A 27,862-nucleotide genomic window follows, 5' to 3' on the forward strand; every position below is an offset into this window, starting at 1 on the left:
AAGTAATGTTTTAAACTAAGGGGTTAAATTGTATAAACGTTTGTGTCGTAAACGGATCAGTTTATTGAATTTATTTGATCTTTCATGTTAAAGTTTCCTTTTTTCATTGTTATCATTTCTTCAAACCAATCTTTGATATGGCTCTTAAGAAGGAATTTCTACTCAGACCGCGCCAAAATGAGAATTAGTGGCACAAAAATTAAAAATCACAATTCTTCCTATTTCGCCCAAAGAAAGCCTATGGTAGGCCTAGAATCGTGGTGGGATTTTTTTCTTCAAATATTCTTTAAGCCGGTCAAAAAATTACAAAACCGTTTGACCCCACGAGTCTTCAAAAACACACAATGTAAACATGACTCATACCGTCTCGTAAACTTCGCTCTGGATCATTCGCATTAAATAAAACCCCGTTTTTGAGCCTAGAAATGTACTTTTGAAGCGTTTATAAGTCATTTGAGTCCAAGTTTTCTTCTTTAAGTTAATTTTCAAGGTCACGGCGAGCCGCTGAAAATTACTAAAATTCGGTTGCTCGAAATTCTTAATTTGGCGCTCTTTTTCGAGAGACAATTTCCCTACCCGGTAAAACTGCAAATTACTTGAAACTCAGATATTTTAAAAGGGGAAATGCTGTTCTAAAACCTCATGTAAAAATTTGTTTAGGGCTTTTTATAAGCGCTGCGTCCGAAAGCTCTCAAAATACGGATAAACACAACATTACCTGTCACTTCACTGTAATTAACAGCAACATGCTTTCGACCAGCAAATCAAAAACGTCTTGAATCCAATGTTCCGGCTTGTATTTTTCGGATTTTTGGATGTAAAACACCGCAAAATGTTCCTGTTTGACTCATCTTCAATGCGATATTATCCAAAGTATCGAGTGAAAGGCATATTTAGACTCCTGTGCGAAAGCGTGGAGACAGCGAAATTAACCAATACATATCCGTGTTGACATTCAACTTTGCAGCTTTGTACGATTCTCTCGGAATTCTCAGATCTGACGTCTCATCCACATCACCTGTTAAACGGCAGTCCATAATAAAACCTTCTTGTGTCAACGCTTTTCTTTCTGAACTAAAATACTCGATTGCTGTTCAACACGGTCCATTCAGAAACCGTTGACCTCCGATCTTAACTGAATTTGCATGTCACGCAACGGCTTTGTTATGGTCACTCGTCAGGTTTTCGTTGCTTGATTTCCATAAATGGAAAAAATATATATATTAATTAATATTCTTCGGTATTCGTCTGTTCAACACCCCAGAAGAATTTTGTTTAACGTACCTGAATAACATATTACATACATATATCACAATCTCAGTGTATTTTCGAGTATTATGACTGTTATGTCACAGGATACGTCGATCCATCTTAATGTGTGGTCAAACAGAGAAAGTTTATTGATATAGCTCTCATTAAACAGATAAAACTTGCTAGTTTATTACATCACTTGATAATTAATTACACATTACTATACAGGCACGTGAAGTTAAAAAGTTTACATTCTGCATAATTGTTATCCCTCGAACGTTGAAGCAAATTTCCACCCGAACCGTGATACGGGGGGGGGGGGGGGGGAGGGGGTGAGGAGAGGGGGTGTGCGGAAGAGAGAGTTCCGGGACTGGACTACCGAAAGTGTTGTTATATTTACCTCAGCCTGCTAAAATTGACATAGTTTGGTTAGCTAATCAAGTTATTATGCTCAAAAGCTGGAAAAATAAATAAAAATGACGAAAATGAATATTTTGGCTATAATTATGACGTTTCCATGGCAAGGTCAAAAGTCCTTGACACACCGTGAGGTGACAGATATATCCGAAAATTTTTGCAATGGGTAAATGAACAGAAAGTTCCAGTATCATGAAGAAATTCCTCTTTTCAAATTTACGAAAAAAATCTCAAAGGGCGGCACACGTCCAGGAGATGTTAACCGAACATCAATTACTGAGTATTATGCTGCCTCTTTGCAACAAATAAAATTTTCAGGCCTGAATTGAGCAGTTTTTAAGCAAACCAAACGGAAGACACCACCTTTTTAATCGAAACTCGTTATTAAACGCGTACTAGTGCTACTCGGCATCGATTAGCCCCTCTACGCCAGCCAATTCCCAAAGAAGAGCGATGAGCTGGACAAATAGTCCACGATGAAATGTCGCACGGAAGCGAGAATATGGATGCACGTGCTAAAATAAGGTCAACTTCAGAGTACACATCCCTGATCTCAACACTGCGAGTGTGCCCCGAAATATCTCGTTCACATGACAATACCGTAACAACGACTTCTCGTTCGAAAAATCGTTTGTCGGAGGCGCAAGCACCTCCAACTAGTTTCTGAAAGGAGCAAATGACCTCTATCAACAACTACTGCAGATTTATCGATTACCAAACCGTGGGAAATGTTCAACTGAAGCCACTAAATGCAGGCTAATTAGATTACGGCTCTGTAAATATTGTCTGTTTCTAAGACGTTTTGTTACTTCACGAAATAGCCTTTGAGCATTTTTTTAAGGCCGACAAGCAACTTTGTTTTTTTATTTCGCTCGCTGATACTTAAAATGCTCTTAAACGTTTCTGCGTGTTAAAGTTTCAACAAGTTTGCCACTGTTGCAATTAGTACATTTTGAACGCTCGCTTACTGTATCCGAGCCTTTTAGTTTGAAGTTTTGTTGACCGGTTTTGTGTATTCCTTTAATTGGACAACAAAACGTAGTACCCGTTGATTAGAAATATTGAAAATACTCGATTTTTGTTTTATGTACTGTAAAAACGAAAATTAACTGATTTACAGGGTTAAAATAAAGGGGGAAAAGGGCTTACATAAAAAACAACAACAACAGGAACGAATCATAACTCTGAGAAAAGTGTGTTGGTTCCGGTTTCACTTTTCTCATAGTCTCCTGTAACATCATTCACAGAGATGTATGCAGCTCGTTTTTGTGCGAAAAAAAAACTTCAAAAAAAGTCCAGGCTCATCATATGGTTAGATAACATCAGTAACTTTTATTGCGCGCGTGGAAATAGATTTTATATCGGGTAAAAACGCCGGCTATGAAACATGAGACTCGACTTCAGAGAAAAACTTATGTACCTCAGTAAACAAACAATTCGCGGCAAAAATTGCAGCATATTGATGATCTCTTCAGAAAGAGAGATAATACACTTTAAGATTTCAGGGATCCTATCAAAGTAAACTGGACTTATGAACCTTAAGTTTTAATGTAAAAATAAAAAAAATTATATTATCTTTGGCATCAAGAGAGGATATAGATAATCCTCTCTTGTTGGCATCTGTGCTATTTGTTTTATGAAGACAAACAAAGCAAAAATTGGCCTTCCGCTTGTCTGTGAGAAAAGTCGCGTATTTAATATTGCCAGTGTTTTGAATTCTTATCACCCACAATCTTGTACGTTTTACTTCCTTTAAACCAGTATTTAGCATGCAGCTTATATCAAGAAAGTTTAAAGTTTTAAATTCACATATTTTCGGGCGGGAGCAATGTATTTATAATGACGCACGCGATCGTCTAATGCAGTCTTCACGTTCACGGCCGGGAAAGATTTACAACTTCCTTCCTTCGTACTTTCTCGCATAGAAATCTCCTATCAGGGACCGCGCAGGAAGAATTTGAGTGGGGGGGGGGGGGGGCTGAAAGTCGAACCCTGAAGTGAGTAAACTTAGGGGGGGGGGGGGGTCCGTGGAGGTATGGGGGCATGCTCCCCGAGGAGAAAATTTGGATTTCAAATTCACTTTAATAGCGGAACTTGATGCATTTGAAATTTAAACGTTCGGCGCTTGAAAGGTTTTGGTAACAGTATTGCTTGAAATGACAAAAAAAAAAAACGTTGGGTAAAAACACGTTGCTCCACAAAACGTTCGATAAAACTACTTACCGATCCACCCTGACTACTCATGAACCTTTCTCGGGTTCCCGGGTATGTTGAAGTACCGGCAAATGAGATGTTACCAGAAGGAATGAAAACAGAAAAGGCAATTTCACTTAAAATTATGTTTCAAAATCAATTACCTTTAGAATGGGCTTGAAAACAAACCGTATATTCGATTAATTTTTTTCATGACTATTGCGGAAGGGATTGCGTGACAAGCAACTTTGTCAACATGTAATCGGAGCACAACAGTTGTCTGGTTGATGTTTAACGGCCGACCATGAACGTTAACAACAACTGACAACGGGCCAGCATTTCGGTCGAGAAATCAAAGGGTTGACACAAGAAGGGTATATTTATTCGACGGCTGTTTAACAGGAGATGGGAATGTGATGGCAGACCTGAGAGCAGTTTTAAAGTTGAATGTCAACACGGAGATGTGCTGAAATTGTCGACGGCACTCTTGGGAATATTCGATGAAGATGGCGATAGAATTCGAAATTCGCCTTATACTCGATATTTGGAAGATATAGTGTTCAAGATGATCTTAACAAGGGAGCTTCTGCTGAAGATTACATCTAAATAGCATTAGAAACAAGAGGGAAGACTAAAAAGAAGACGTTTTGGACTGTCTGGTCGGAAGAATGTACAGGCTATTGTTTACATTTCAGTGACAGGTAATTTTGTAATTATAAGTATTTTGAGAGCGTTTACACTCAGCCCTTATAGAGAGCCCGAAATAAATTTTTACACCAGGTTTTAGAACGGCATTTCCCCTTTCAAAATATCTGAGTTTCAAGTAATTTGGAGTTTTACCGGGCAGGGAAATTGTCTCTCGAAAAAGAGCGCCAAATTAAGAATTTCGAACAACCGAATTTTAGTGATTTTCAGCGGCTCGTCGTGACCTTGAAAATTAAATTAGAAAAGAAAGTTTGGACTCAAATGACTTATAAACACTTCAATAGTACATTTCTAGGCTCAAAAACGGGGTTTCGTTTAATGCGAATGACCCAGTGCGAAGTTTACGACACGGTATGAGTCATGTTTATTCTATGTGTTTTAGAAGACACGGGGGGGTCATAACCGTTTTGTAAGTTTTTGACCGGATCAAGAAATATTTGAAGAACAAAATCGCACCACGTTTCTAGGCCTACCATAGGCTTTCTTTGGGCAACATATCAAGAATTTTGATTTTACATTTTGTACCACTGCCCGCTCGGTCTGAGTAGAAATTTCTTCTTAAAAGCACGATTAAAGGGAATAATTGGTTATCTTTTTCTCTAGTCGTCGAGTCTACAAGAGATAATGGCGCATGTTGTTATCGGTAATAATACACCAAATAGGTCTTACCCATATTTACTGACTCAAAAGTAGATAAGTGTGTTATTGCATGTAGATTAATCCTCTCGACTCATACGGGAATGTCAATAAGATGCGGTTTTCTTTTTCAGTTTCTTTCAAACGCCGCGAACAAGCTGTAAGCACATTTTACTTTCAATTCGTGTAATTAATACCGACTCCTTTTAAATTATCTTCTTAAAAATTATTTTCACTAAAAACTCGAAAAAGTAATTTAATTCAGTTGTTTTAACAAGTAGAAAAACCACTATTTAAAAAAGTGGAAACTTAAAATAGCCACGCAAAAACAAATGAACGTATTCGTGTTTTTTCTTTAATGGAAACAAAGTTTTTTTCCAACTGAGCGCAAAACAAAGCAAGTTTTTTTTTTTAACTTTACAAGGTGCGCGCTCATTCATTATTTTATTCAATATGTTCCTTGAGCTTGTTTTGTTTTGAACAAAACAAGAACATTTTCCCCGCCCACTGCGATTTCAGGTTAATAACGGAAGTTAAAGATGTTTAGCAGACTTGTTTAAGTTTGTTTGAATTCACTTATTTCAATGGGTTAACAACTGTGTAGGGGTTGAGATGAATGACAGCGATGTCGAATCAACAAGATCCAAAACTACATTGTACTTTCTGTTAGAAGGCAAGTTGTGTTTGATAATGGCTCAGTCGTAAAAACGTCGGTCTATTAAAAGGAGCATTAAAATCGATTTTGATAATGGCCATATTTTTGACATTTTATCCATCAAAGTGAAGAAAATAATTGCTGTGTCCTTAATGAAAAAAAAAATCAATTTAAAATGGACTTCGAAGTCAATTTTCCAAAGATGCAGAAAATTTATTTTCGCTATCTTAACACTACTTTACAAAAGACTCACAATGTTTGGTTTATGGGGGGGGGGGGGGGGGGGTGTAAGATTTGGTGGCTAGCTACAACTTCTTAATTCTCCAAAACATAACTGATAAAAGCACCCTAGGCAGGTGTAAAATATGTTTTTATATTTTACCTAAAAAAATGATTACGAAATTTCAAAAATTGTCACCAACCCTTAAAAAATGCTGTCTGCGAACGCAAATAGATTTTGAAAATCTGTTTGCGTTCGCAGGCTATAAAAAATACTTAATATGTCCTAGCCTATTCGCTGGGTTCTCCGCGGTCAAACGTCTCAGGCAGTTTTTCTTTCTATTTTCGCGGAATTTCGTTTATATTGAAGAGAAAGTATGAGCAAGGATAGGTGACTGACAGTTGCTGGGTGTAAATATATTTCCATTCCCTCACATAAGCGAACGCAACCGAACCGAATGCATTGACAAATGGCGCCGACAAGTCCGTATTTACCTGTTTTCAAAGACGTAGAACTTTTTTAGTAAATCTCCAAAAAATTTAGTAAACCATCAAAATACCGGTAAAGTATCCATCTTTGAACAGGTAAAAATTAGAACCTTATCTTTGAAGTTTTTTTCTTATTTTTATTTTTTATTTTTTATTTTTACATATTTCTATCGTTTGACGGCAGTTAAGTCCCTGGGCGTTTTCCTCCTTTCTCGAGCGAGCGCGAGGTGTACGTAAGGGCCTGGGAACGGGTTGGCAGGAATTGAGGCGGGCATGTCATTCGGTGACGTCATAATATTCGCGCCAAATCTATCGCAGCTAAGTAGAAAGGGAACGCCTGGGAACTAGGATGAATTCGCCCACGATGTCTTCCGTGGGATATCGATATACATTTCCAGTAGAAACTGAGTAACACACAATGAGTTTCTATCACATCAGATGAAGAATTACCGTTAAAGGGACTGTGTCACGGCTAAGTTAACTTAATGTTACAAAATTTTGTCAAATATTCGCTATGAAACTATATGATTGCAAAGAAATTAATTCTCTGATCAAACGATCGATGCGATAGAAACGATCGGGGCGATCATATGCGAATCAGGCTTAAGGATGCACGAAGGAAAATAGGGGAATGACCTTTAATCGGAATTGTGAAGTTTTGATTTCTCTGTTGGTTTTTCAAGATTTCTACTTGGTTATTTATTGTTATGTCGTTTAAAAACGATATTTTATTCATTTTTTCAGTTATAGTTTTTTCAGTTTTTTCAATTATCCTTTGTTTTAATCACTATTATGTTTTTAATTGAATATATTTGTATTTTACTTACATTTTCCAATCACGTGATCAGACGGGTGAAGTAAACAACTTATACAATTAGATCACGTGATAGCTAACCAAAACAGTAGCTTGTGTAACAGACTAAACCTACTCTCGAAACAAGTAATAAAGTAATCTTCAAGTCATGATATGACAGGTTAAACGACTCAAATAAAAAGCCGAACGCCAAAAATAACTACAGAATGAAACATATACCAATTCTCCAAACCAAATGTGTTTGTTTTAAAAGGTGAAACTTGCTAGTCTTTTGCTTCATTTCGCAAGATTTAACTGCCCTTAATTAATTTGTTTACTTCGAGCGCTAGTTGCCTTGTAATTGGTCTCTTGATTGTGACGTGTTAATTGCACGCGCTCATTACCAATTGTTCATTTTCAGTCAAGTGTTCGCCGAGTGCAGACGTGTTTTTTGCTGCTCTCGACAGTCGTCAATTCGCGATACGAAAGTTAAAATTTCAACAAGATGAACGAATCAAAGAAAGAAACAGAAAACCATTACAAGAAAACATCAGAGAAAGAGGTAAGAAAAAACTTTTTGTTCGTTTAAATTTACGATGAGTTTTTTTTGCTACAATTTGTTTCGGTAGTGGTGCGCGCGCATCAAAAGTTGTACTGGAATTACCGGCCTCGGAAAATCTTGCGATCGACTTTGGGACGAACTCCAGCCGAAAAAGTACGGATTATGACATTTCAACAATTTAAAATGAAAGAGAAAAAAATTTGAGGTTTTTGTTTGTTTGAAGTTTGAATGTATCGCCAGCAAACATTAGGAAAAAGGTCAACCGAATGACGTAACAATGATAATCAAATGGAAGTAATTATCGTATTATGTTATTTACCAATTAAGCTTAACTTATTAAAAGTTAAAGATAATTCAATGTAACAAGCAACACGCACACGCAAGCTTGAACGAACAGAACACGCACACCAACGCCCAAGCTTACTACGACTACGCAACGCAAAACATGCACACACGATTATGAAAACGCGCGTGCAAAACACAAGTAAAGCAGCAAGAACACGCAAGCTAAGAATCCCCAGAGAATGCACGCACGCGCAAACGTTTATGCAAACGCACGTGTAAACACAAGCAAAGCAGCAAGAACGCATATGCCAACAATGTCCTCTCAACGCACGCACACACGCTCACTCTTACGTATCCACCCTTGTACGCACGAGCGGTCACACACAATAATTGATACTGTAGTACTGACCTCAGTTTCGGATTAAAACTAAAAGTTCTGAATTGCAAATTAAACGATAAATTGGTCATTCAATTCGCTGTCTAAACCTCGAAATTGAAAGGATGAAGTAATCGGTAAGAGAAAGTTTATATAAAAGCCTGTTTTCCCCCATTTTCCAGCTTACATGAAAAATGTGTTTTCACTTCGGTCCCCCTGTTACGATCTACGTGACAATAAAATTTTGTCCCTTTGTAAGCCTAGAACAACGAGCCTTGGCCTTAGTTCTTTTTCATATTTCTCAGCGGAGAAATGAAAGATTTAGTTTAGACACGTTTTGCTTATATATAGATTTTTTTCGCTATTTATTTCGGATTCCAGTTTCGTCAATGTGTGTAATGTATTTCTGTAACGTTTTTTAGTGCATTTTATTTTATTTCTCAAAGTTATTAGCTACTAATATTGATAATATTATAAGCTACTCTAATATTCGAGAGAAAATAAAGTCTATGTCTCTATAGTTTGCTAAAATTTGCGCTGAGTTACTTTTGTTACGAATGGTTTTACGCGCGTTTTTCTAAACGTTTTACAGAAATATATCACCCCGGAAAAACTCGAGATCGACTTAAATTGCGACGAACTTTAGCCGTTCAAATCCAGAAAATTGAGCAAATTCTAACATTTCAATAAAACAGAAAAAGGTTTGGAATTTATTTTTATGGCACGATTTTTATATTTGACAAGGCGTTTTTAGGTAAAGGTAAAGATAAACTTTATTTATGAGGGTGGTGTATTACATTTTGGTTTTTTTATTTTGGCAGGGTGGCCCATTCAGCACAGTGGCTGGTATCCAGAGGGTCCCTGCTAAAATACAATTTTTTAAAAATCTCGTGCCACTTAGCCAATCAAAGGTAACTTAATCTATTACGACTAGCCAACACACGTTTTACTGCGCTTAGCGTCTTTTAAATGGATATACTCTTCTACATCAGGAGTCCACAAATCAAAACCCCGTCGCGCGGCACATTCATTGAGCCGCAACTCAAACATGTGTGCGAGCAATTCAAGCTTGGTTTGGATTTTACTTCTGATTGCTTGAAAACGTGCCACAAGTTTTTTATTATTATGATGAAGATGCTAAGATTTTATGTTATTGTAATACATAAACGCTTGTGTTCCATTGCAGCATTGTTCCATTGCAACAATAGAACAAGCTTTAATGAGTAACAACATTATGGAGGCTGAGGAAGCTTTTGCAGTGAGGCGCTGGCAAGGCTTAAGAGGTATGTCCTAAGTTAGTGGCGAGTGTTAATCTATGGCTTTTTAGATCTGTAAGTTCAATTACATATTTGGCAGCAAAGATGAATGAAAATACAAAAGAATCCTCTCTTCTTAAAAACCTTCGAAGGCTAAAAAGTTTGATTACGAAAGCAGAACCTGGAGAATACGGTCGTCAGGGAGATCACTTGCTGGGAGGCTCAAGGGTTCAAGAAAAATGGATATTATAGAAGTTTAGTTTATTATAGAAGTTTGCTCCTTTGCATTGTAATTCCTAAGTGAACTAAAAAATCGCACTTTTTAGACATTTTTGAAACTGTTTGGCCGGTTACTAGCTAAATAAGCCCTATTCTGTGCAGAACGCCACTTGAAGCATAAAGGCGTGCCTATCTTTTCACAAGTATCACGCTTTTTGACAGTTTTGCCTGGGCAAACGCAAAATTACAAATGTGGGGATGGTTTTAGGGTGAGAAACATTCTCGTCCCCAGAATCCACGATCCTTCTGGTCTGCGCCACCAAGGATCAAGACCGCTGGCTGGCTACAACACTGGGAGTCCGCGATTCAAAAGGCCATTCTTAAATCTGACAAATTGATCTGATTGGCTGAAATTACAGAACAATTATCTGCGCATGCACACAAATAGGGGAAGCGAATGGGTCAGAAAGTCAATTAGTCATGGAAATTGCTCGCACTGTGTTGGCCATATAATGGCGTCCACATGGAATGGGTGCACAACTGGGCTTTAGTGAATAACACAAAACTTAGAAGTGGCCCCACATACATCTGTATAATGCAATAAGGCGGATAAGTGAGTGTTAACATCAGCATGCCTAGTGAAAGGGTTTCCTCTCCTTATCAATGTTACCTGCTTTTTCCGTAACCAGAGGAAACAACTAACATAGGACAGTACGAGTAAAATCACTGAACGCTCCAATGATATTGCTCAATCATGTTATGACAGAGACAATCTTATCGCTACATAACTTCACGTTTATGGAACAACCTACCTGACAATATAAGACGAGCGTCCACTCTTAGAATTTTTAAAAATTTACTGAACAATGCAAACTTGCCCACTGAGGCCAACTGTTGCTGTAATCTTTGTATCGATTAGTTTACATTTTAAATTTTATTGTCTGCGTAGTTTTTAAATTTTATAGTTTAGTTTTTCAATTTTAAATTTTATAGTCTAATTTTTGTATTTTATTGAATAGATAATCATATTTAAATTTTTTTACATTGTAATTTTTAGAATACACGTTCACTTTTAAACGAGCCCCAGGCTCATTGGTGATTATGTGTTTAAATAAAGTACTTACTTACTACTTACTTAGTTTCCTCTGCAGGTAACATCAGCATGCCCGTTGAAGAGGTTTCCCCGCTGGATGCACAGCAAAGGTGTAGCAGCTGTAGTAGCCTTTCACACGAGCGAGAACGACATCAGTAAAGTCAGCTGTGATGATGGTGAAAGGAGTAACCATTCATTGGCAGTGACAGGGACGTCTACAGTTAACATCAGCATGCCCATTGAAAAGGTGTCCTCACTGGATGTACAACAATCATCTGAAATTGTAGCCACTGAAAACGCCCCTAGCAACCTTACCAATAAAATAAGTGAAGTCTCTTATGACTTTGGTAAAGGCAATGACATTTCCTTGTTAGTTACTGGGTCCTCTGCAATTAACATCAGTATGCCTATTGAAAAGGTATCCCCGCTGGATGTACGCAAGGCATCTGAAGATGAAACCTTAAGAGAAAGGAAACGGAAGAGAAGCTGTCAAAACTGCGTGGACGAATCTGTGCAGCTGCAAAATAGTTACTCCGTCAATGAAGAGCAGTCCGAAGATTTCACTGAGCCATTAATAAAATGCAGACGGCTTTTAAGCATTGAAGATTCTTCTATTCCTACAAATTCCAATGCTGAAATGGGTTTAAAGCATCCTGAGGGAAATGCTTTTGAGGATCATATTTCTTCCAAACATTCACTTGCATTAAAAGAGTCCTGTGAGGCTAACATTAACATGCCCACTGAAACAGGTCCCTCACTTGATGGTGAAATGAGTGACCATTCATTGACAATGACAGGGAGCCCTGTTGCTAACATCAGCGTGCCTATTGCAAAGGTTTCCTCGCAAGATGTACACGAGTCATCTCAAGCTGTTGCTACCGAAGATGCTGGTAACATGAGCAAAAATGAAATCAATGAATGTAGTTGTGCAATTTGTAAAATGAGTGACACTTGGTTGGCAGTGACACGGTCGTTTTCAAATTACATCAGCATGCCCGTTGATAAGGTTTCTTCACTGGATGTAGACGAGTCTGTTGCTACCAAAGACATCTGCAACACCAGTGAAAATGAAATTAGTGATGTTACCTTTGATAATGACGGAATGAGTGACCATTTATTGGCAATGACAGGATCCCCTGCTGCTAACATCAGCATGCCCATTGAAAAGGTTTCTACGCTAAATGCACACAAGTCATCTGAAGCTGTAGGTGCTGAAGACACAGTTTACATCTGTGAGAACGAAATCAGCGAGGCCACCTTTGATAATTGTGAAATGAGTGACCATTCGTTGGCAGTGACAGGATCCTCTGCTACCAACATGAGCATGCCCATTGAAAACGCTTCCAAACTCGTTGTACACGAGTTATCTGAAGCTGTAGAGCTAGAGGCCAGCGGCTTTGGTGAAAATGAAATGAATGAATGCAGCTGTGCAATTTGTAAAATGAGTGACCATTGCTTGGCAGTGTCACGGTCGTTTGCACGTTACATCAGCATGCCCATTGAAAAGGTTTCTCCGCAGGATGTACATGAGTCATCTAAAGCTGTGGCTGCCAAACAAGCAGGGAACATGGGTGAGAATGAATTCAGTGAATACAGTGAGGTTTCTTCACTGGAAGTACACGAGTCAGCCGAGGCGAGAAATGCAAGGCAAAGAAAGCGAAAGAGAAACTCGGAAAAGAACGTAGATGAGTCTGTCAGGCAGTCTGCAGATTTCATTGAGCCATTAAGTAAATACAGACGGCAGTCTAACATTGAAGAGGCTGCTGCTCCCGCAGTTTCCAAGGATAACCTGTATGGCAATGAAGCAGTGGAGGAGAAAAGTCATCAATCAGACTCCAATCGAGTTTCTGCTTCTTCTAAGCTGCCATATGATGTGCATGTTAATCGTGGGGAGGCTGCTGTTCCTACGGTTTCCAAGGATGAAATGTGTGGAAACGAAGCAGTGGAAGAAGACAAACATAAAGCTGACTCCAAGCACGTTTCTGCTTCTTCTAAGCTGCCATGTGATGTGCTTGTCAATTCTGAGAAGATGGAAAAAAATGCATTGGCGATGTGCGCTAAGATCAAAACTGAGGAACGCCCTGTGTCTGTTGGAGCCCAGGCCTCTGATGTAGACACACCGCACACCATAGGATATGTCCGTTACTACCTGAGGACCGCGTATCAATTTCTGTTTGGTGGCATGCGCCAGAATCCAGTTGGTTCTGTTCCTCTGGAAAGCGTCATCCACCAACCTCAGGTAAGAATTTTTTTATTGCTGCTGATATTTTTGGGACGTAGCTTGCCTTTTGATTATTTTTTTTTTTGTTGTAGGTTTATTAAAATGCAATAAGACACTTGTCAAGGTTAAAAAACGTAGGTAACAAAACCAAGCTTAAAGATGGTTTTCACTCTCTCGCCACGAAAAAATTAACCCAAATCTATAAAGTCAAAAAATTCAAGAATATTACAGGTTGTACAAAAATACTACTATATAAACTACTTGTCCAAGTCTCAGGTATGTATGTTATTCCTTTTTCGAGATGTCCGTGAAAATGTTTAACGCAAATTTAGAGAGCACACTATAGAAACACCATGTTGGGGCTCAACTGCTTGCTTGGCTCCAACATGGCGGCCGGAAATCAATGAAAACATCTGGCATTAAATTCTGCTACAAAAAGCGGTCAGATCATCCTCATGAACAAAAAACATTCACATAAACACTTCTCACAAAACCGCAACTGTTCAGATTGTTAAAAATCGCAGAATGAGGCATATGTTTTAAGAAACCATGACAGCCTTCTGGCGGCTTTCATTGATCTCGTGACGTCAGGGGTTTTGCGAGTCTGGGTTTTGGACTTTTGATGATGTCACGTGAAAACCAAAATAATATACTGTAAGTTAGGGTTAAAAAAAAAACAAATTATTGTTTTTGTATTACAGGAGCCGGGCACTGCACAGCCATCTCAATCGACCAGAGTTCGTCTAGGACGAGTTAAAAGAGTTTGGAATGGGAAAGCCTTTGTTCCCGAGGTATGTGTAAAAGAAATATGTTTTCTTTTTTCTTTATTTTTTTTTACAAAATACACTAATCAAGCACGGGCTGCATTCTCACTAGGCCGAAAAAGTGTTAAGTCAGATTTAAGTGTTAAGCATGTTTCACTGCTTAAAAGTAATAACAAAGATTTGATGTTAATGCGTTAATACAGCATTAGCTTTATAATGATAAATAGCACATATCTGGAAAGAACAACTTTGCGTGGACAATGAAATTACAGTAAGGTTTAGAGTAAAAGTGTTTCGCATATACGTGTTTATTCTAAACATGTTTCGGTGACTGAGTATGGATGTGGTATAATACTTTTGTTTGAATAAAACGTTTTTATTTTTCCATAAAGTTGCTTGACAACAGATAATTCTCCGAGCAATTATTTGTACCAAGAACATTGTATTAATATGCACAACATTTACAGTAGCAAATTATGCCAAGAGGACAGGGGTGATCTTCCCTTAATCTTTGACAGTTAATTTTTTTCTGATTCAGCTTTTTTATTAAAGGTAGATGGGTATTACAAATGAGCAATTCAACAGTACAACGATTCAACACGCAAATTAAAGACCATACTACATCACCGTGAACTTCGTGCTCTATTCTTTACGATTACAAATAATTTGTGCCTGTTTAAAGCAATTAAAAACTTATGTTGTTTTTTTATCGTTTATGCCACAGGTTCAGAGACGGGAACAAAACGCTCCTTATTTGCGGGGGCTACGACCAAGAAGACAATAACACCAGGTCGTCTCCGTTCATGGCAAAATGTCACCCAGGCCATAAACATTTGTTTTTTTTTTATTTTTATCTTTATTATCTATTTTCGACATAATTTGTAAATAAGCAACATCTTTCTGCTTGGTGAGAGGATAAAAAGAATTTAAAATGAGTAAAAACAGAAGAAAAAAACAAGAATATTTCAAAAGAAAAAACACAATTTTTTAAAAAAAAACCTGACTTAAACTTTAACCCACTAACCCTCTTACCAGTTGGCCCTAAACTACTAACCCACAACCCTCTTAACCCAACTCACTAACCACAATATCCACTACTGTTAAACCCCACTAATACCCAAACCTCTGTCTACCCCAAACCCTCCTGAATCTTCCATTATCCCAACACCCTATTTATCAACTTTCCCTATCCCTCAAATTTCCCACTATCGACAAACCTCCCTACCACTACCATAACGCCCGCTATCCAGACCCTTACATTACCCAAACTATCCTAAAACTTCCCAATTTCCTTAACCCATAATACAATTTCAATCCAATACATGAATGTCTCCCATGATCTCAATCCCCGTATCTACCAATATCCCCTTCCCACAAATTTTTGAATTTCTTTACCCTTACTATTTTTGAACCCTGCAATTCCCCAAATTCACACTACTACCAATCAATCAATCACTAACCACTAACTCTTCTAACCCTACCTCAAATTCCCTGTCTCTCCCAACACTTATCCCTAAACCCTGCGATTCCCCAAATCCACACTAATTTTAACTAACGACTAACCACTAACTCTACTAACCACAAACCACTAACTCTTGACCAACAAGACAAAAATAAAAAGAAAATCAACACAAAAACTTAATAATAATAAACAAGTCAAACTCAAATTAAATCAAAAACAAAGCCAACAGTTGAACAAGTTGAAATTTACCAACAACTTTTAGTTCCAACTTTTACAACTAACACTACTACTAACTAACGACAAACCACTAACTCCCGACCAACAAGACAAAAAGAAACAACAACAAAAACAATTCAAAAAAATTAAATATTAAAAAAAAACGCTAAAGGAAAAACAAAATCAAAAGTTGAAATATGCCAAAAACGTTTAATTTTAACTTGTAAAAAAGAAAAAAACCTCGCCGATCACGTGAAGACAAGCCTTGCAAAAAACTTTCCTTATTGTCTTCAGGTGCTTTGGAGGAAACAAAAATTAAAACCAAATAAAAACAAGCTCACCCAAGCAGAAATGATGTTGAAGAGATAATTATTCTGGAATGAAAAACTGGCAAAGATGGAATTAAACTGTGCATTCATTTGTTTCAACAGTGTTTGTAAAATCTCTTAAACCGGGGCCGTATCTAGCGGGGGAGGGGGGCAGGGAGGCGGGGGGACAGGGGGGGGGGGGGTGCAGTTGCCCCTGTCACGAAAACTAAATTTCTAACTTAGTGTTTGATGATCTTTGATTTTTCTATGCTACTACTTGTGGCTATACTGGAGTTTACCTCCGCAGACAAAAATCCTACCTGTAACATTTAGCTAACCCAGGCTTAATTTATATTTTGCATTAATGTTTGAGTCCTGACAATTACATTCAACCGGGTTCCCAAGTAGTATGAAACCTGACCTACCTACCGTGAATGATTTAATAAACACCCACGGCGTCTATCAAATTTTAGGAACACTAGCAGGGGCATTTAATAGATATGAGGCGTTCATTGGAGAAAGGCGTTAATTTCACTTTATTTGTAACAAATTCATAAAAAAACACACGTAGTTTGCTTGCGGTGAAAGATGAAAAACAGAGTTTGTGAGTTGGTGACTAATCTCTTCTACGCTTATGCAAAGCCCGAATGTCGTTAATATAGTTCGATATCGAAGTATACCCGGTTTTTTTTTCATTGTGACTGGGTTTAACCATGTTGGCATCGTTGGCCTTTTTGATGTCCGAGACAAACAAGAAACTAAATTGCGTGATTTTACTTTATGGAACGCTCTCTTGGCTCTTTAGGCGATTTTTAGAGGGGAGAGGGAGCATCTGTTAGACAACAGACGTTTATAACAGGGGGCGTATGATACGAACTTCACACCTCAAGGGGGTGTTTATTAGATACGAGGCATATATTGAGGGTGGACGTTTATTGGATATTTACGGTATGCAACGTACTGACTGTACACGCTTTATTTCTCTTACGATTCAAGAAGACAATGCTTTTTTGCGATTTTTCTGAGCATTTTTTATCCCATAAGACTCTGTGTCAGCTCATGATGTTCTATATCTGCGCTAAATTCTTGGACATAAATTGTCAGAAAAGTCAACAACTTGACTGCTAAGTTTTCCCTGCGTTATTGAATCGCAGAAACCAAGAATACAATTAGATGCTGAACCAGAAATACCAGGAACAGCTTCGAAATTTGAGACTAAAACTGCCAGGGACCACAAACGATAATGCTGCTATTCGAAAGACCTACTGAGAGATCTGATCAGCAATAAATTAAATAACAGACAACTGAAAGCAAAGCTAATCGTGCTGCGTGAGAAGTAGGTAGTACGATCAGCCTTGCTTTTAGTTGTCTACGACATTTGGCCTGATGGTTTTCAAATTACTCGTTTTTATTCAACAAAAAGGTAATTTCAAGATATGTAAGTCGCCAAAATTCCAGCTACCAAAGAGCATTGAAACACTATGAAATCTTTGTCTGAAGTAGTCCGAAAATCCAGAACCGGCCTCCGCCATCTTGGAGTAACTTAGCAGCCTGGCAATTTTTGTGTGACGTCAAAGAGCTCAACCTGAAGTTTTACAACAAGTTAAACATTGTTTAAATTCCCGACACTCTTTGCCTGTTTGTGCAGCGTCATTTTGCACAAACTGAGCTCCATGGGATAGTAATTAAAGTGTTTTACAACAAGTTAAACATTGTTTAAATTCCCGACACTCTTTGCCTGTTTGTGCAGCGTCATTTTGCACAAACTGAGTTCCATGGGATAGTAATTAAAGTTGAGCTCTTTGACATCACGCATACATTGCCAGGCTGCTAAGTTACTCCAAGATGGCGGTGGCCTGTTCTATAGTTTTGGACTACTTCAGACAAAGATTCGAATACTCTTTGGAAGCTGAAACTTCGGTGAGTATGATATCTCTGTATTACCTTCTTGTTAGCGTGAAGAATAAGCACCATTTTGGATTGAACTTCCCCTTTGAGTGCAATAAACTCTGAGTCTGCGCACAAAGTCAAGAAGTCCCTGAATCGCGGGTTTTAAGGTTACACCCTTCGATAAAGAACTAAAAATAGATTTTCATTTCTGAATAATTCCTTCGTGAGTACTGGCAAAGTACACATTTCTGGGCAAACGGTGAAGTTGATCTTATTTAATTTTTTGAATAGAATTTGACCACTGCACTCAAAATACGAGATAAAACGGAAAGGTCACAACGACCACTTTTCTCTCTCGCGGTCAAGATGGCACAAAAGTCGAATAGAAAAAAAGCCGCCAATTTGTTTCTATACGCGCGCTTATGACGCGAAAAATTATGCGCGGTAAAGATGCGCCATGCAAAATAGAGGAAAGACCTTTTAGACATCTTAATTGTGGAATTTTGATTTTTCTATGGGTCAAGATTTTTTGCTTGGTTATTTCTTTGTAAGTCCTCTAAAATCGATATCTTTTTTCCAGTTGTATTTTTGTTTTAAATTCGCGGAAATTATCCTTTGTTTTAATCAATATTACGTTGTTAAATAATTGTTTTTGTGTTTTACTTACATTTTCCAATCACGTGATCAGACGGTGAAGTAAACAACTCATGATCCAATTGATCCAATAAGATCACGTGATAGCAAACCAAAACAGTAGCTTGTGTAACAGACTAACCTTACTCTCGAAAAAAGTAATAAAGTACTCTTCAAGCCATGATATGACAGGTTAAATGACTCAAATAAAAAGCTGAACAGCAAAAATAACTACAGAATGAAACATATATTTATTCTCCAAACCAAAAGGTGATTAGCTTCAACTTGCTATAGTCTTTTGCTGTGTTTTCGCAAGATTTATTTGCCCTTAATTGATTTGTTTACTTCGAGCGCTAGTTGCCCTGTAATTGGTCTCCTGATTGTGACATGTTAATTGCACGCGCTCATTATCATTTTTTTATTTTGAGTCAAGTGTTCGCTGAATGCAGACGTGTTTTTTTTGTCGCTCTCGAAAGTCGTCAATTCGCGATACGAAAGTTGAAATTTCAACAAGATGAATGAATCAAAGGAAGAAACAGAAACTCCTATCAAGGAAACATCAGCGAAAGAGGTAAGATAAAGCTTTTTGTTCGCTTAAATTCACGATGAGTTTTTTTTGCTACAAATTGTTTCAGCAGTGGTGCGCGCGCATAAAAAGTTGTACAAAAAATTATCCGCCTCAAAAAAACTCGGGATAGACTTTGGGACGAACTTCAGCGGCTGAAATCCAAAAATTATACGGATTCTGACATTTCGACAATTTGAAAGGAAGCAGGGAAAGATTGAGATGTTTCCGTTTGAAGTTTGAATGTATTGCAAGCAAACATTGGGAAAAAGGACAACCGAATAACGTAATAATGGCGATAATCAATTGGGAGCAATAATCGTATAATGTAATTTACCAATTAAGTTAATAAAACTAATAGATTGTGAAATGTAAAATACAACACGCACACGCAAGCTTTAACGAGTAGAACACGCAGGCCAACGCACAAAACATCCATGCTCGCGCACGCAAACGTAAACACACATATAAACATCTTCTGTAAACACTCGTATGCGCGAACACAATAAGTGAACGATATTCCTAAAACACCTTCTAAAACAGCCGGTGTTGCTAAAACACTTTATTAAAACAAAAACTCCTCCTAGATTTCCTCCATTTCTCTCCAAACATCCTGATGTTTTCTATGTCTCGTGGGGCTATGTTCATTTGCATTCTATTTTTAGACCTCGCGCGCTTCGCTATTGATCGATTTATTGGTCATTCAATTCGCTGTTTGAAACTCGAAACTACAACCAAGCAAACATCTTAGAAGTAGGTAAAAGAAGGCTCATAGTTTGCCAAAATTTGCGCTTAATTATTTTTGCTACGCATGGTTTTACGCGCGTTTTTCACGTATTTTGTTGGACTTAAAATAACCTGCTAAATAGTCGATCACCTTCGATAAAACACTTGGTAAATACTTTATTAAAAGTGTTTCAATGATTGAGCAATCTCATCCCCGGAGGCTGCGATCCTTTTAGTCGGCTCCAAGAATCGAGACCTCTGGGCTAGACTGAAAGTCTACCAAAATGATAACCAAATTTGTTGAAAACTTGTTTATTTCTTCCACAATATCCGGTCCACGCGCACAATCAACCAGAACATGGAATACCTGATTCCAGTTTTTGAATCACCCAGACTTGTTGCGTTTCCCGCTAGCTGGGCAAGGGGAATGCCGGCTCTGAAAATAAGTAGTATTACTAGTTGCGAGTTAAGTTATTAGAGCTGTTTTTATTTGAGTGTCAAAACAATTTGAGTTTGCTTTGGTTTTGTATCACTACATGTACGCTTAGTGATTGATTTAAAAATCTCGTGTCACTTAGCCAATCATAAGTAAAACTAAATCCATCGCGACTAGCTAACACACGTTTTGCCGCGCTTAGCCTCTCTAAAATGGATATATCCTCAAGATCAGGAGAAACAATAAAACTCTTGTCGTGCGGCATACACCCGTATGAGTATCAAGTTTGGTTTTTGGTTTTACTTCTGATCGGCTGAGAAAGTGACACCCTCCTCTTATTATTATTATTATTATTATTATTATTATTATTATTATTATTATTATTATTATTATTACTATTATTATGCTAAGATTTTGGGTGCCCTGCAATTAACATCAGTATGCCCATTGAAAAGGTTTCGTCAATGGATGTACACAAGTCCAGGAAACGGAAGAGAAGCTGTGAAAACTGCGTGGATGAATCTGTGCAGCTGAAGGATGGTAACTCCATCAATGGGGAAGATTTCATTGAGCCATTAATAAAACGCAGACGACTATTGAACATTGAGGGGTCTTCTGTTCCTGAATATTCCAATAATGAAATGGGTTTAAAGGATCCCGAGGGAAGTTCTTTTGAGGAACGTTAACATATCTCTTCCAGACATTCACTGGCGTTAAAAGAGTCTTGTGAGGATTACATCGACAAGCCCACGGAAATGGATTCCTCACTTGATGGTGGAATGAGTGACCATTCGTTGGCAGTGACAGAGTATGCACACGAGTCATCTAAAACTGTAGCTACCGAAGATACTGGTAACGTCGACGAGAATGAAGACAGTGAATGTAATTGTGAAATTTGTGACCATTGGATGGCATTGACGCTGTCGTTTCCGCCTTGCACCAGCATGCCCGTCGACTCATCTCAAAATATAGCTACCGAAGATGGTGATAACATTTGCGAGAATGAAAACAGTGAACTTAGTTGGGTAATTGGTAAACTGGGTGACCATTGGTTGGCAGTAAAACGGTCGTTTGCAAGTTTTATCAGCACGCCAACTGATAAGGTTTCTTCCCTTGATGTGCTCGAGTCACCTGATGCTGTAGCTGCCAAACAAGCCGGGAAGATGGGTGAGAATGGATTCAGTGAGTGTAGTAAGGATTCTATACTGGATGTTTACGAGCCAGCCGAGGCAAGAAATGGAAGGCAAAGAAAGCGGAAGGGAAACAACGTAGATGAGTCTGTCGGGCAGTCTGAAGATGTCATTGAGCCATCACGTAATTACAGACGGCAGTGCAACGTTGAAGAAGATGCTGTTCTTGCCGTTTCCAAGGATGAACTGTGTGACAATGAAGCAGTGGAGAAAGGGAATCATCAATCTGACTCCAACCACGTCTCACCTTCTTCTCAGCTGCCATGTGATGTACCTGTCAATTCTAAAGAGGCTGCGGTTCCTACAGTTTAATCAAAGTCTCTTCGAGATACCGACTTTTTTTGCATGAAGTATGAGTCGAAGGTTTATCCTGTGCAGTCAAAAAGCCGTATGCATGATTTCAGCGTGGATTTTCTCGGAAGCTATTGGAGGGATGAAGTTCAAATTCGGCGAAGAGATAGAGCAACAACTCACCGATCGATAGCCGTCGTCAGATAGGTGAGATTTTCAGTAGTTTGGCGTTAATTCCGGTTTGAAGTGGAGGAGGTCGCTGCTGGCGGCCGCCGACTTGCAAGCCTTGTCTCCTCTTTCTCTCTTACTGGCCTTCGGCCGGCTAAATCAGTTAAAAAAGTGCTTAAAACGGCCCGCGCAGCGAAGAAATACAACACATGAGTCGATAAACGTTTCATTAAACTTTATTGAGATATTTAGAGCGAAATGTAGTTAGATATGTTATTTCCAGAGCTTTATTTCAGTAACCCTTATAGATTTCAAAATTTCTTTTGTTCGTCTCATGTCAACAAAATAATTAACCACGAACACATAGGGTGGTCTGCCTGTGATGCAACATTGCTGTCAACGCGAGGTCACGTCCCTAACGACCTAGGATGATGACGAAATAGAATGGGCGCTTGTAGCGACCAAATTTGGCCTAAAAAAGAAGCCTTAAAAGAAGCCCCCATCTCTTGCATTTGTTTTAACTTCAATAATATCTTTGAAAAGAGCAAGTTTTTTGGTATGGTTTATTTTTGACGTTTGTAATTTTTAAACGATGTAAGTGCTAGTGGCTATTTATTCGTGTTTTAGTTACGCAATCCATTGTTTGTGCGACGCTTTTTATAGATCGCCTTTCAGACACACGTGCGTTGAGATAAGAAAGCTGACATGTCACTTTTAACATTGTTATATAACGTTTGTAAATGACAAGTCACGTTTTTTCCACGAGATCGCGTGATCACCCACAGCGGAAAGTAATCCCTTGAGAAATTAAAATATTCCCTTGAGAAATTAAAAAAGTCCCTTGAGAGTAGACAAGAATGTTCCAAATTTTGCCCCACATAACTGCTATTCTTCTATTTTCGCTTGTAAACAAGCAAAAAAAGTCGCAAAAAGGATGAGCTGTGTGGCAATGTAGCAGTGAAAAAACCGGAAAATCATAAACCTGACTCCAGTCACGTTTCCGCTTCTTCTAAGCTGCAAAGTGATGTGCATGCCAATTCTAAAGAGGCTATCGTTTCTGCAGTTTCCAAGGATGAACTGTGTTGCAATGAAGAAGTGGAGGAAGACAGCCATCAATCTGACTCCAGTCACGTTTCCGCTTCTTCTAATTTGTCATGTGATGTGCCTGTCAATGTTGAGGGGATGGCATTAAACTCAGTTCAAAATTCATTGGAGATGTGCGCTAAGAACAAGACGGAGGAACTCTCTGTGTCTGTTGAAGCTCTGGCCTCTGATGAAGATACACCTGACACCATGGGTTATGTCCGTTACTACCTGAGGACCGCTTATCAACTCCTGCTTCGTGCCATGGTCCGGGATCCCGTTGATTCCCCTCCTCGAGCTCTGGAAAGCAGCATCCACCAACCTCAGGTAAAGGTATTTTTTAATCGCTACAGTCCAAGCTCTCGTAAGCGGACACCTTAGGGACGCGAAAAAAGTGTCCGTAACTGGAGCTGGCGGCTTACGAGAATGGTTCTCGTAAGTGGCCACCAGAGGTGTAGGGTATAGATGGCCGCTTACGGGAGATCACTAACTTTACAGAAGGAGCTACTTTACAGTACAGCTTAGACAGTTCGAAAAAAATAGTTACAATAATTACTCTACTTTATGAAGTTAATACTATTAACGTTACAACACTTAGACTAACATTACAACACTTAGGCTAACAATGCAAAAAAGAAATAACAAATAACATTGCCTATAATCGTTACCAGAAAGAAAACGGAAGAAAATGAAAGATGTAGCCAGAAACAAAAAACAAAAGGAAACTAAATGTTTTGTAAAAAATTCCATTTCTTAATATTGTAATCGTATTTACCGGATTTGATAGCAATATGTTTTTCTAATGATAGTTTGTCGCGAACGAGAGATATGTACTCGTTAAACTGAACTTAATTTTTAGGTCGGTGTTAACGTATAAAAATAATTTCCCTAAGATAATAAGATGGTTTAGGGCTGAACAATCACGAGGAGAGTCCAATATAGCATGTAAGACATCTAAGTTCGAAAGATGGACATTTTTCCCCCTATGATTATTGTACCAATCATGAACATCTACCAAGAAAGATTTTGCTTGAGTGCACTCTATAAAAAGGTGCCAGATGGTATGGAGCTCGGTAGGGCAAAAAGGACAAGTTGGGGAGTCAACTTTCTTCATCTTGTGTAATAAGCTATTCGTAGATAGGATGCGATAAGTGATCTTGTACTGCAACATCATCATTTTGGTTTCTTTTGTAAAGTCTTGAATTTTTCGCAAACAGAATTAAAAGATAGAAAGTGATTTTTTTTCTGTTTCAAGTAAGTCTGATATGTGCGTGACTCCAGCCTGATGCCAATGTGGAAAATATATCGATTTTTATTAACAATTAGAAACCTGTTGTTCCAAATTACTTGCTCTAGTACCTCAGATTTTATTTTAAGGATCGGTCGCAGTGATTTTCTGCCAATGGCTATGATGTCTTTTTAAAATCTTGGGAGGTGCTCACTTAGGCAAAGACGCTTACAGCCATAGTTACACTGAAATAAGAAAGTGCCACCGACGTTGGCAAGGAAAGAGGTTGGAATATATTTCCATGGAACGTCGTGGTCTGAACATAGGCGGTTTACCCAGTTTAGTTTTAGAGCTTTGACAAAAATGGCGAAAATTTTCATTTCTAAGCCACCTTCTTCTTTTTTATGATATGACTTTTGAAAGGGCTAGAGTTTTAAGAACGTTTATTCTTCTATAAACAGGGATTATATCCTTTTGACACCAAAAGTTTAAAGTGTTTTGTAATTTTGATAGCTTGTCGAAGAAGTACAAGAAGTGTGTACCTAGAGCGTAGACAGATTCATCTGTCATTTGAAGATTTAAAAGTTTGTCTTTTCTATGTCTCATTGAGCCAAGCCATATCATTTCAGACTTTGATACATTTATCTTAAGCCCCGCGCACTTTTCAAATCGGGAGAGCAATACAAAAAGGTTATTTACGGAATGAACGTTAGCGAGGAAGGCTGTAGTATCATCGGCGTATTATGATAATTTAACCTTTTTATTATCCTGTATTTTTATTTCTTCTATATCTTTGGAATTAGAGATTAGTTGAGCTAAAACTTCTATGGCGATGATAAATAGCATACCAGAAAGGGGACAACCCTGGCGTACCCCTCGTTCTAAAGTAAAGTGATTGGACGCTTAGCCATTGTTTAAAACACAACTGGTAATGTTACTATAAAAATACTAACCCAGCGCCTAAGCTGCGGGCCGAAATTAAACGTTTGAAAACATTTTTGGAGATAGTCCCATTCGATTAAGTCAAAGGCCTTCTAAAAATCTAGGAAGACGGTTATTCCAGGCAACTCTTTTTGCTTCGTAAAATCCATAACGTCTTTGATTAATCTTATGCTTTCGCCAGTAGCTACTGTGAAATCATTGCGACGAACGGCTATGTGAAGTTGATTGATAAAAACGAGATACAGAGGCTGTTAACAGGATTTTCTTTGGGGAGTCTGCTTACGGGAGCTTAGCTTAAAACCAAAGAAAAAGTCTAAGTCGTAATCTCTAGAAGTGTCCGCGGCCGCTGACAAGAATGTCCGCTTACGCGTTAAGAGAGCTTTGACTGTACTGGTATTTTTGAGACGTAGCTTTCCTTATAACTGTTTTTGTTTGTAATAGTTCATAAAAAATACAATTAGACATTTGTCATGGTGAATATATGCAGGCAGAAAACCTCACCTTTTAAATAACTGTATGGCAGGATTTTAAAAACATTTTATTGATTTTGTGTTACAGGAGTCGGACATTGCACACCCGTCTCAATCGACCAGAGTTCGTCTAGGACGAGATAAGAGAGTGTGAAATGGGAAAGCCTTTGTTCCCGAGGTACGCGTAAAAGAAATATGTTTTCTCTTTCTTCATTATTTACACCTTCTCTTTCTTCATTATTTACACTAACCAATCACGGGCAGCATTCGCACTAGGCCCAAAATGTGTTTAGTCGGAGTACAAACTGAAACATGTTCTGACTGCTTAAAAGTGATTATAAAGATTTGATGCTTGTGCTGTAATACAGCGTAAATTCTAAAATCATAAATAGCACATTTCTGGAAAAGAACAACTAGCGTGAACAATACAAGTACAGAAACGTAGAGGTTAAACGGTTTCCTTATAAACATGTTTCAGTGATTGGAAATGCTGTTTAATACTTTGAATTGATTGAAGCGTTTTTATTTTTCCATCTCTCTCCCAGCGATTATTTGTACCAAGAACGTTTTTGCACTAGCATCTTATGCCAAAAGGACAGAAGAGATTTTCACTTAATCTTTGACAACTCATTTTATTTTGAGCTCTTTGGAAAGGTAGAGGGTATTACAAATGATTATTTCAACAGTACAAAGGTAAAACGGGCAAAGACTAGACTACAACACCGGGAACATCGTGTCCTATTCTTTACGGTAATTTGTCCCTGTTCAACAGAAGCAATTAAAAACTTATGTTGCCTTTTCACCGTTTCTGCCACAGGTTCAAAAACGGGATCAAACCGCTCCCTATCTGCGGAGGCTACGACCAAGGAGACAATAAGACCAAGAGTTGGTCGTCTCCGTTCATGGCAAAATGTCACCGAAGCCATGATTTTTATTTGTATTTTTTACTTTTGATTTTTATTTTAACATGATGTGTAAATAAGCAACATCTTTCTGTTTGGTGAGCGGGTAAATATAGTTTAAAATGAGTAAAAAGTAAAAGAAAAAAACATGAAAATTTCAAAAGAAAAAACAAAAACAATTAAAAAAAAACCTTGAGTTAAACCCTACCCACTAACCGTCTTACCTTTTAACCCTAAACCGCTAACTCGTAACCCACTAACCCTCTCACCTCTTAACCCAACCCACTAACTCCAATATTCGCTACTGCTAAACCCACTATCACCCAAGCCTCCCATTTCCCTAAATCTTCATGAATCTTCCATTATCCCAACACCCTTTTTACCAACTTTCCCTATCCCTCAAATTTCCCACTATCCACAAACCTCCCACGTTCTTAATCCCCACCATAATCCCCACTACCCTGATCCTTCCATTACCCCAATTCCCACTTTTTCTATTGATAAACTTCCCAATTACCCAAACCCACAATAACAGTTTTACAACCCCGTACATGCACGTATGTCCCATTACCCCAACCCTGTATCTACCAATATCTCCTTCCCAAAAATTTCTGACTTGCCCCAACCCTTACTTTTCCTGAACCCTGCAATTCCCCAAACTCACACAACCATCAATTAACCAATTAGCACTAAGCACTAACTCTACTAACCCTATCCCAAACTCCCTAACTTTTCGAACCCTTACTTTTCCTTAACCCTGCAATTCCCAAATTCGCACTACTAGTAACTAACGATAACCACTAACTCTACTAACCACTAACTCTACTAACCACTAACTGCCGACCAACAAGAAAAAAAAAAAAATCAACAAAAATAAATTCAAACAAACTAAATAATCATTAAAATACCCAAACGCAAAAGGAAAAACAAAACCAAAAGTTTAACAAGTAAAAATATACCAACAATGTTTAGTTTGTACTTGTAAAAAAGAAACAAAAATCCCTTGCAGATCACCTGAAGACAAGCCTTGTTAAAAATTTCCTTATTGTCTTTAGATGCTTTAGAAGAGATAAAAAAAAAATTAAAAAACAAAATGAAAACAAGCTCATCCAAGCAGAAATGTTGTTGAAGATATAATTATTCTGGACTATGTAAAACTGGCAAAGATGGATTAAACTGTGCATTCAATTTACAACAATGTTTGTCTAATCTCTTAAT

At 38.1% G+C, this 27,862-nt stretch overlaps 2 protein-coding genes and 2 long non-coding RNA genes across 6 annotated transcripts; 3 read left to right on the forward strand and 1 right to left on the reverse strand.

The window, feature by feature from the left end:
* Nucleotides 1-7,879: 7,879 nt before the first annotated feature.
* On the forward strand, nucleotides 7,880-16,240 carry LOC144663563 (uncharacterized). Of its 3 annotated transcripts, none has more exons than XM_078524557.1 (5): nucleotides 7,880-7,920; nucleotides 9,768-9,864; nucleotides 11,196-13,388; nucleotides 14,072-14,161; nucleotides 14,859-16,240. In XM_078524557.1, the coding sequence occupies exons 3-5, from the start codon at nucleotides 11,247-11,249 to the stop codon at nucleotides 14,916-14,918; spliced, it is 2,292 nt and encodes a 763-aa protein (XP_078380683.1). In that variant the 5' UTR covers nucleotides 7,880-7,920; nucleotides 9,768-9,864; nucleotides 11,196-11,246; the 3' UTR covers nucleotides 14,919-16,240. The 3 variants fall into 3 exon arrangements, with proteins under 3 accessions (XP_078380683.1, XP_078380684.1, XP_078380685.1); XM_078524558.1 differs by having other exon boundaries at nucleotides 7,883-7,920; nucleotides 11,208-13,388; XM_078524559.1 differs by lacking the exon at nucleotides 7,880-7,920 and having other exon boundaries at nucleotides 9,763-9,864; nucleotides 11,568-13,388.
* On the reverse strand, nucleotides 15,521-17,640 carry LOC144663610 (uncharacterized). Its single transcript, XR_013572635.1, has 2 exons — nucleotides 15,887-17,640; nucleotides 15,521-15,705 (listed from the first exon to the last, which is right to left on the reverse strand). It is a non-coding gene; the product is annotated as an uncharacterized LOC144663610 (long non-coding RNA).
* A 1,429-nt stretch (nucleotides 17,641-19,069) lies between these two features.
* LOC144663230 (uncharacterized) lies at nucleotides 19,070-21,872 on the forward strand. The gene is made up of 2 exons (XM_078524142.1): nucleotides 19,070-19,214; nucleotides 20,826-21,872. The coding sequence occupies exon 2, from the start codon at nucleotides 21,126-21,128 to the stop codon at nucleotides 21,870-21,872; it is 747 nt and encodes a 248-aa protein (XP_078380268.1). The 5' UTR covers nucleotides 19,070-19,214; nucleotides 20,826-21,125.
* Nucleotides 21,873-22,955: 1,083 nt separating this feature from the next.
* On the forward strand, nucleotides 22,956-27,843 carry LOC144663602 (uncharacterized). Its single transcript, XR_013572629.1, has 3 exons — nucleotides 22,956-23,429; nucleotides 25,831-25,920; nucleotides 26,560-27,843. It is a non-coding gene; the product is annotated as an uncharacterized LOC144663602 (long non-coding RNA).
* The last annotated feature ends 19 nt before the right edge of the window (nucleotides 27,844-27,862 follow it).

This window comes from Oculina patagonica, chromosome 8 (assembly GCF_052425735.1).
Source record: "Oculina patagonica isolate OP01 chromosome 8, crgOcupat, whole genome shotgun sequence".
Taxonomy (NCBI): Eukaryota; Metazoa; Cnidaria; class Anthozoa; order Scleractinia; family Oculinidae; genus Oculina; species Oculina patagonica.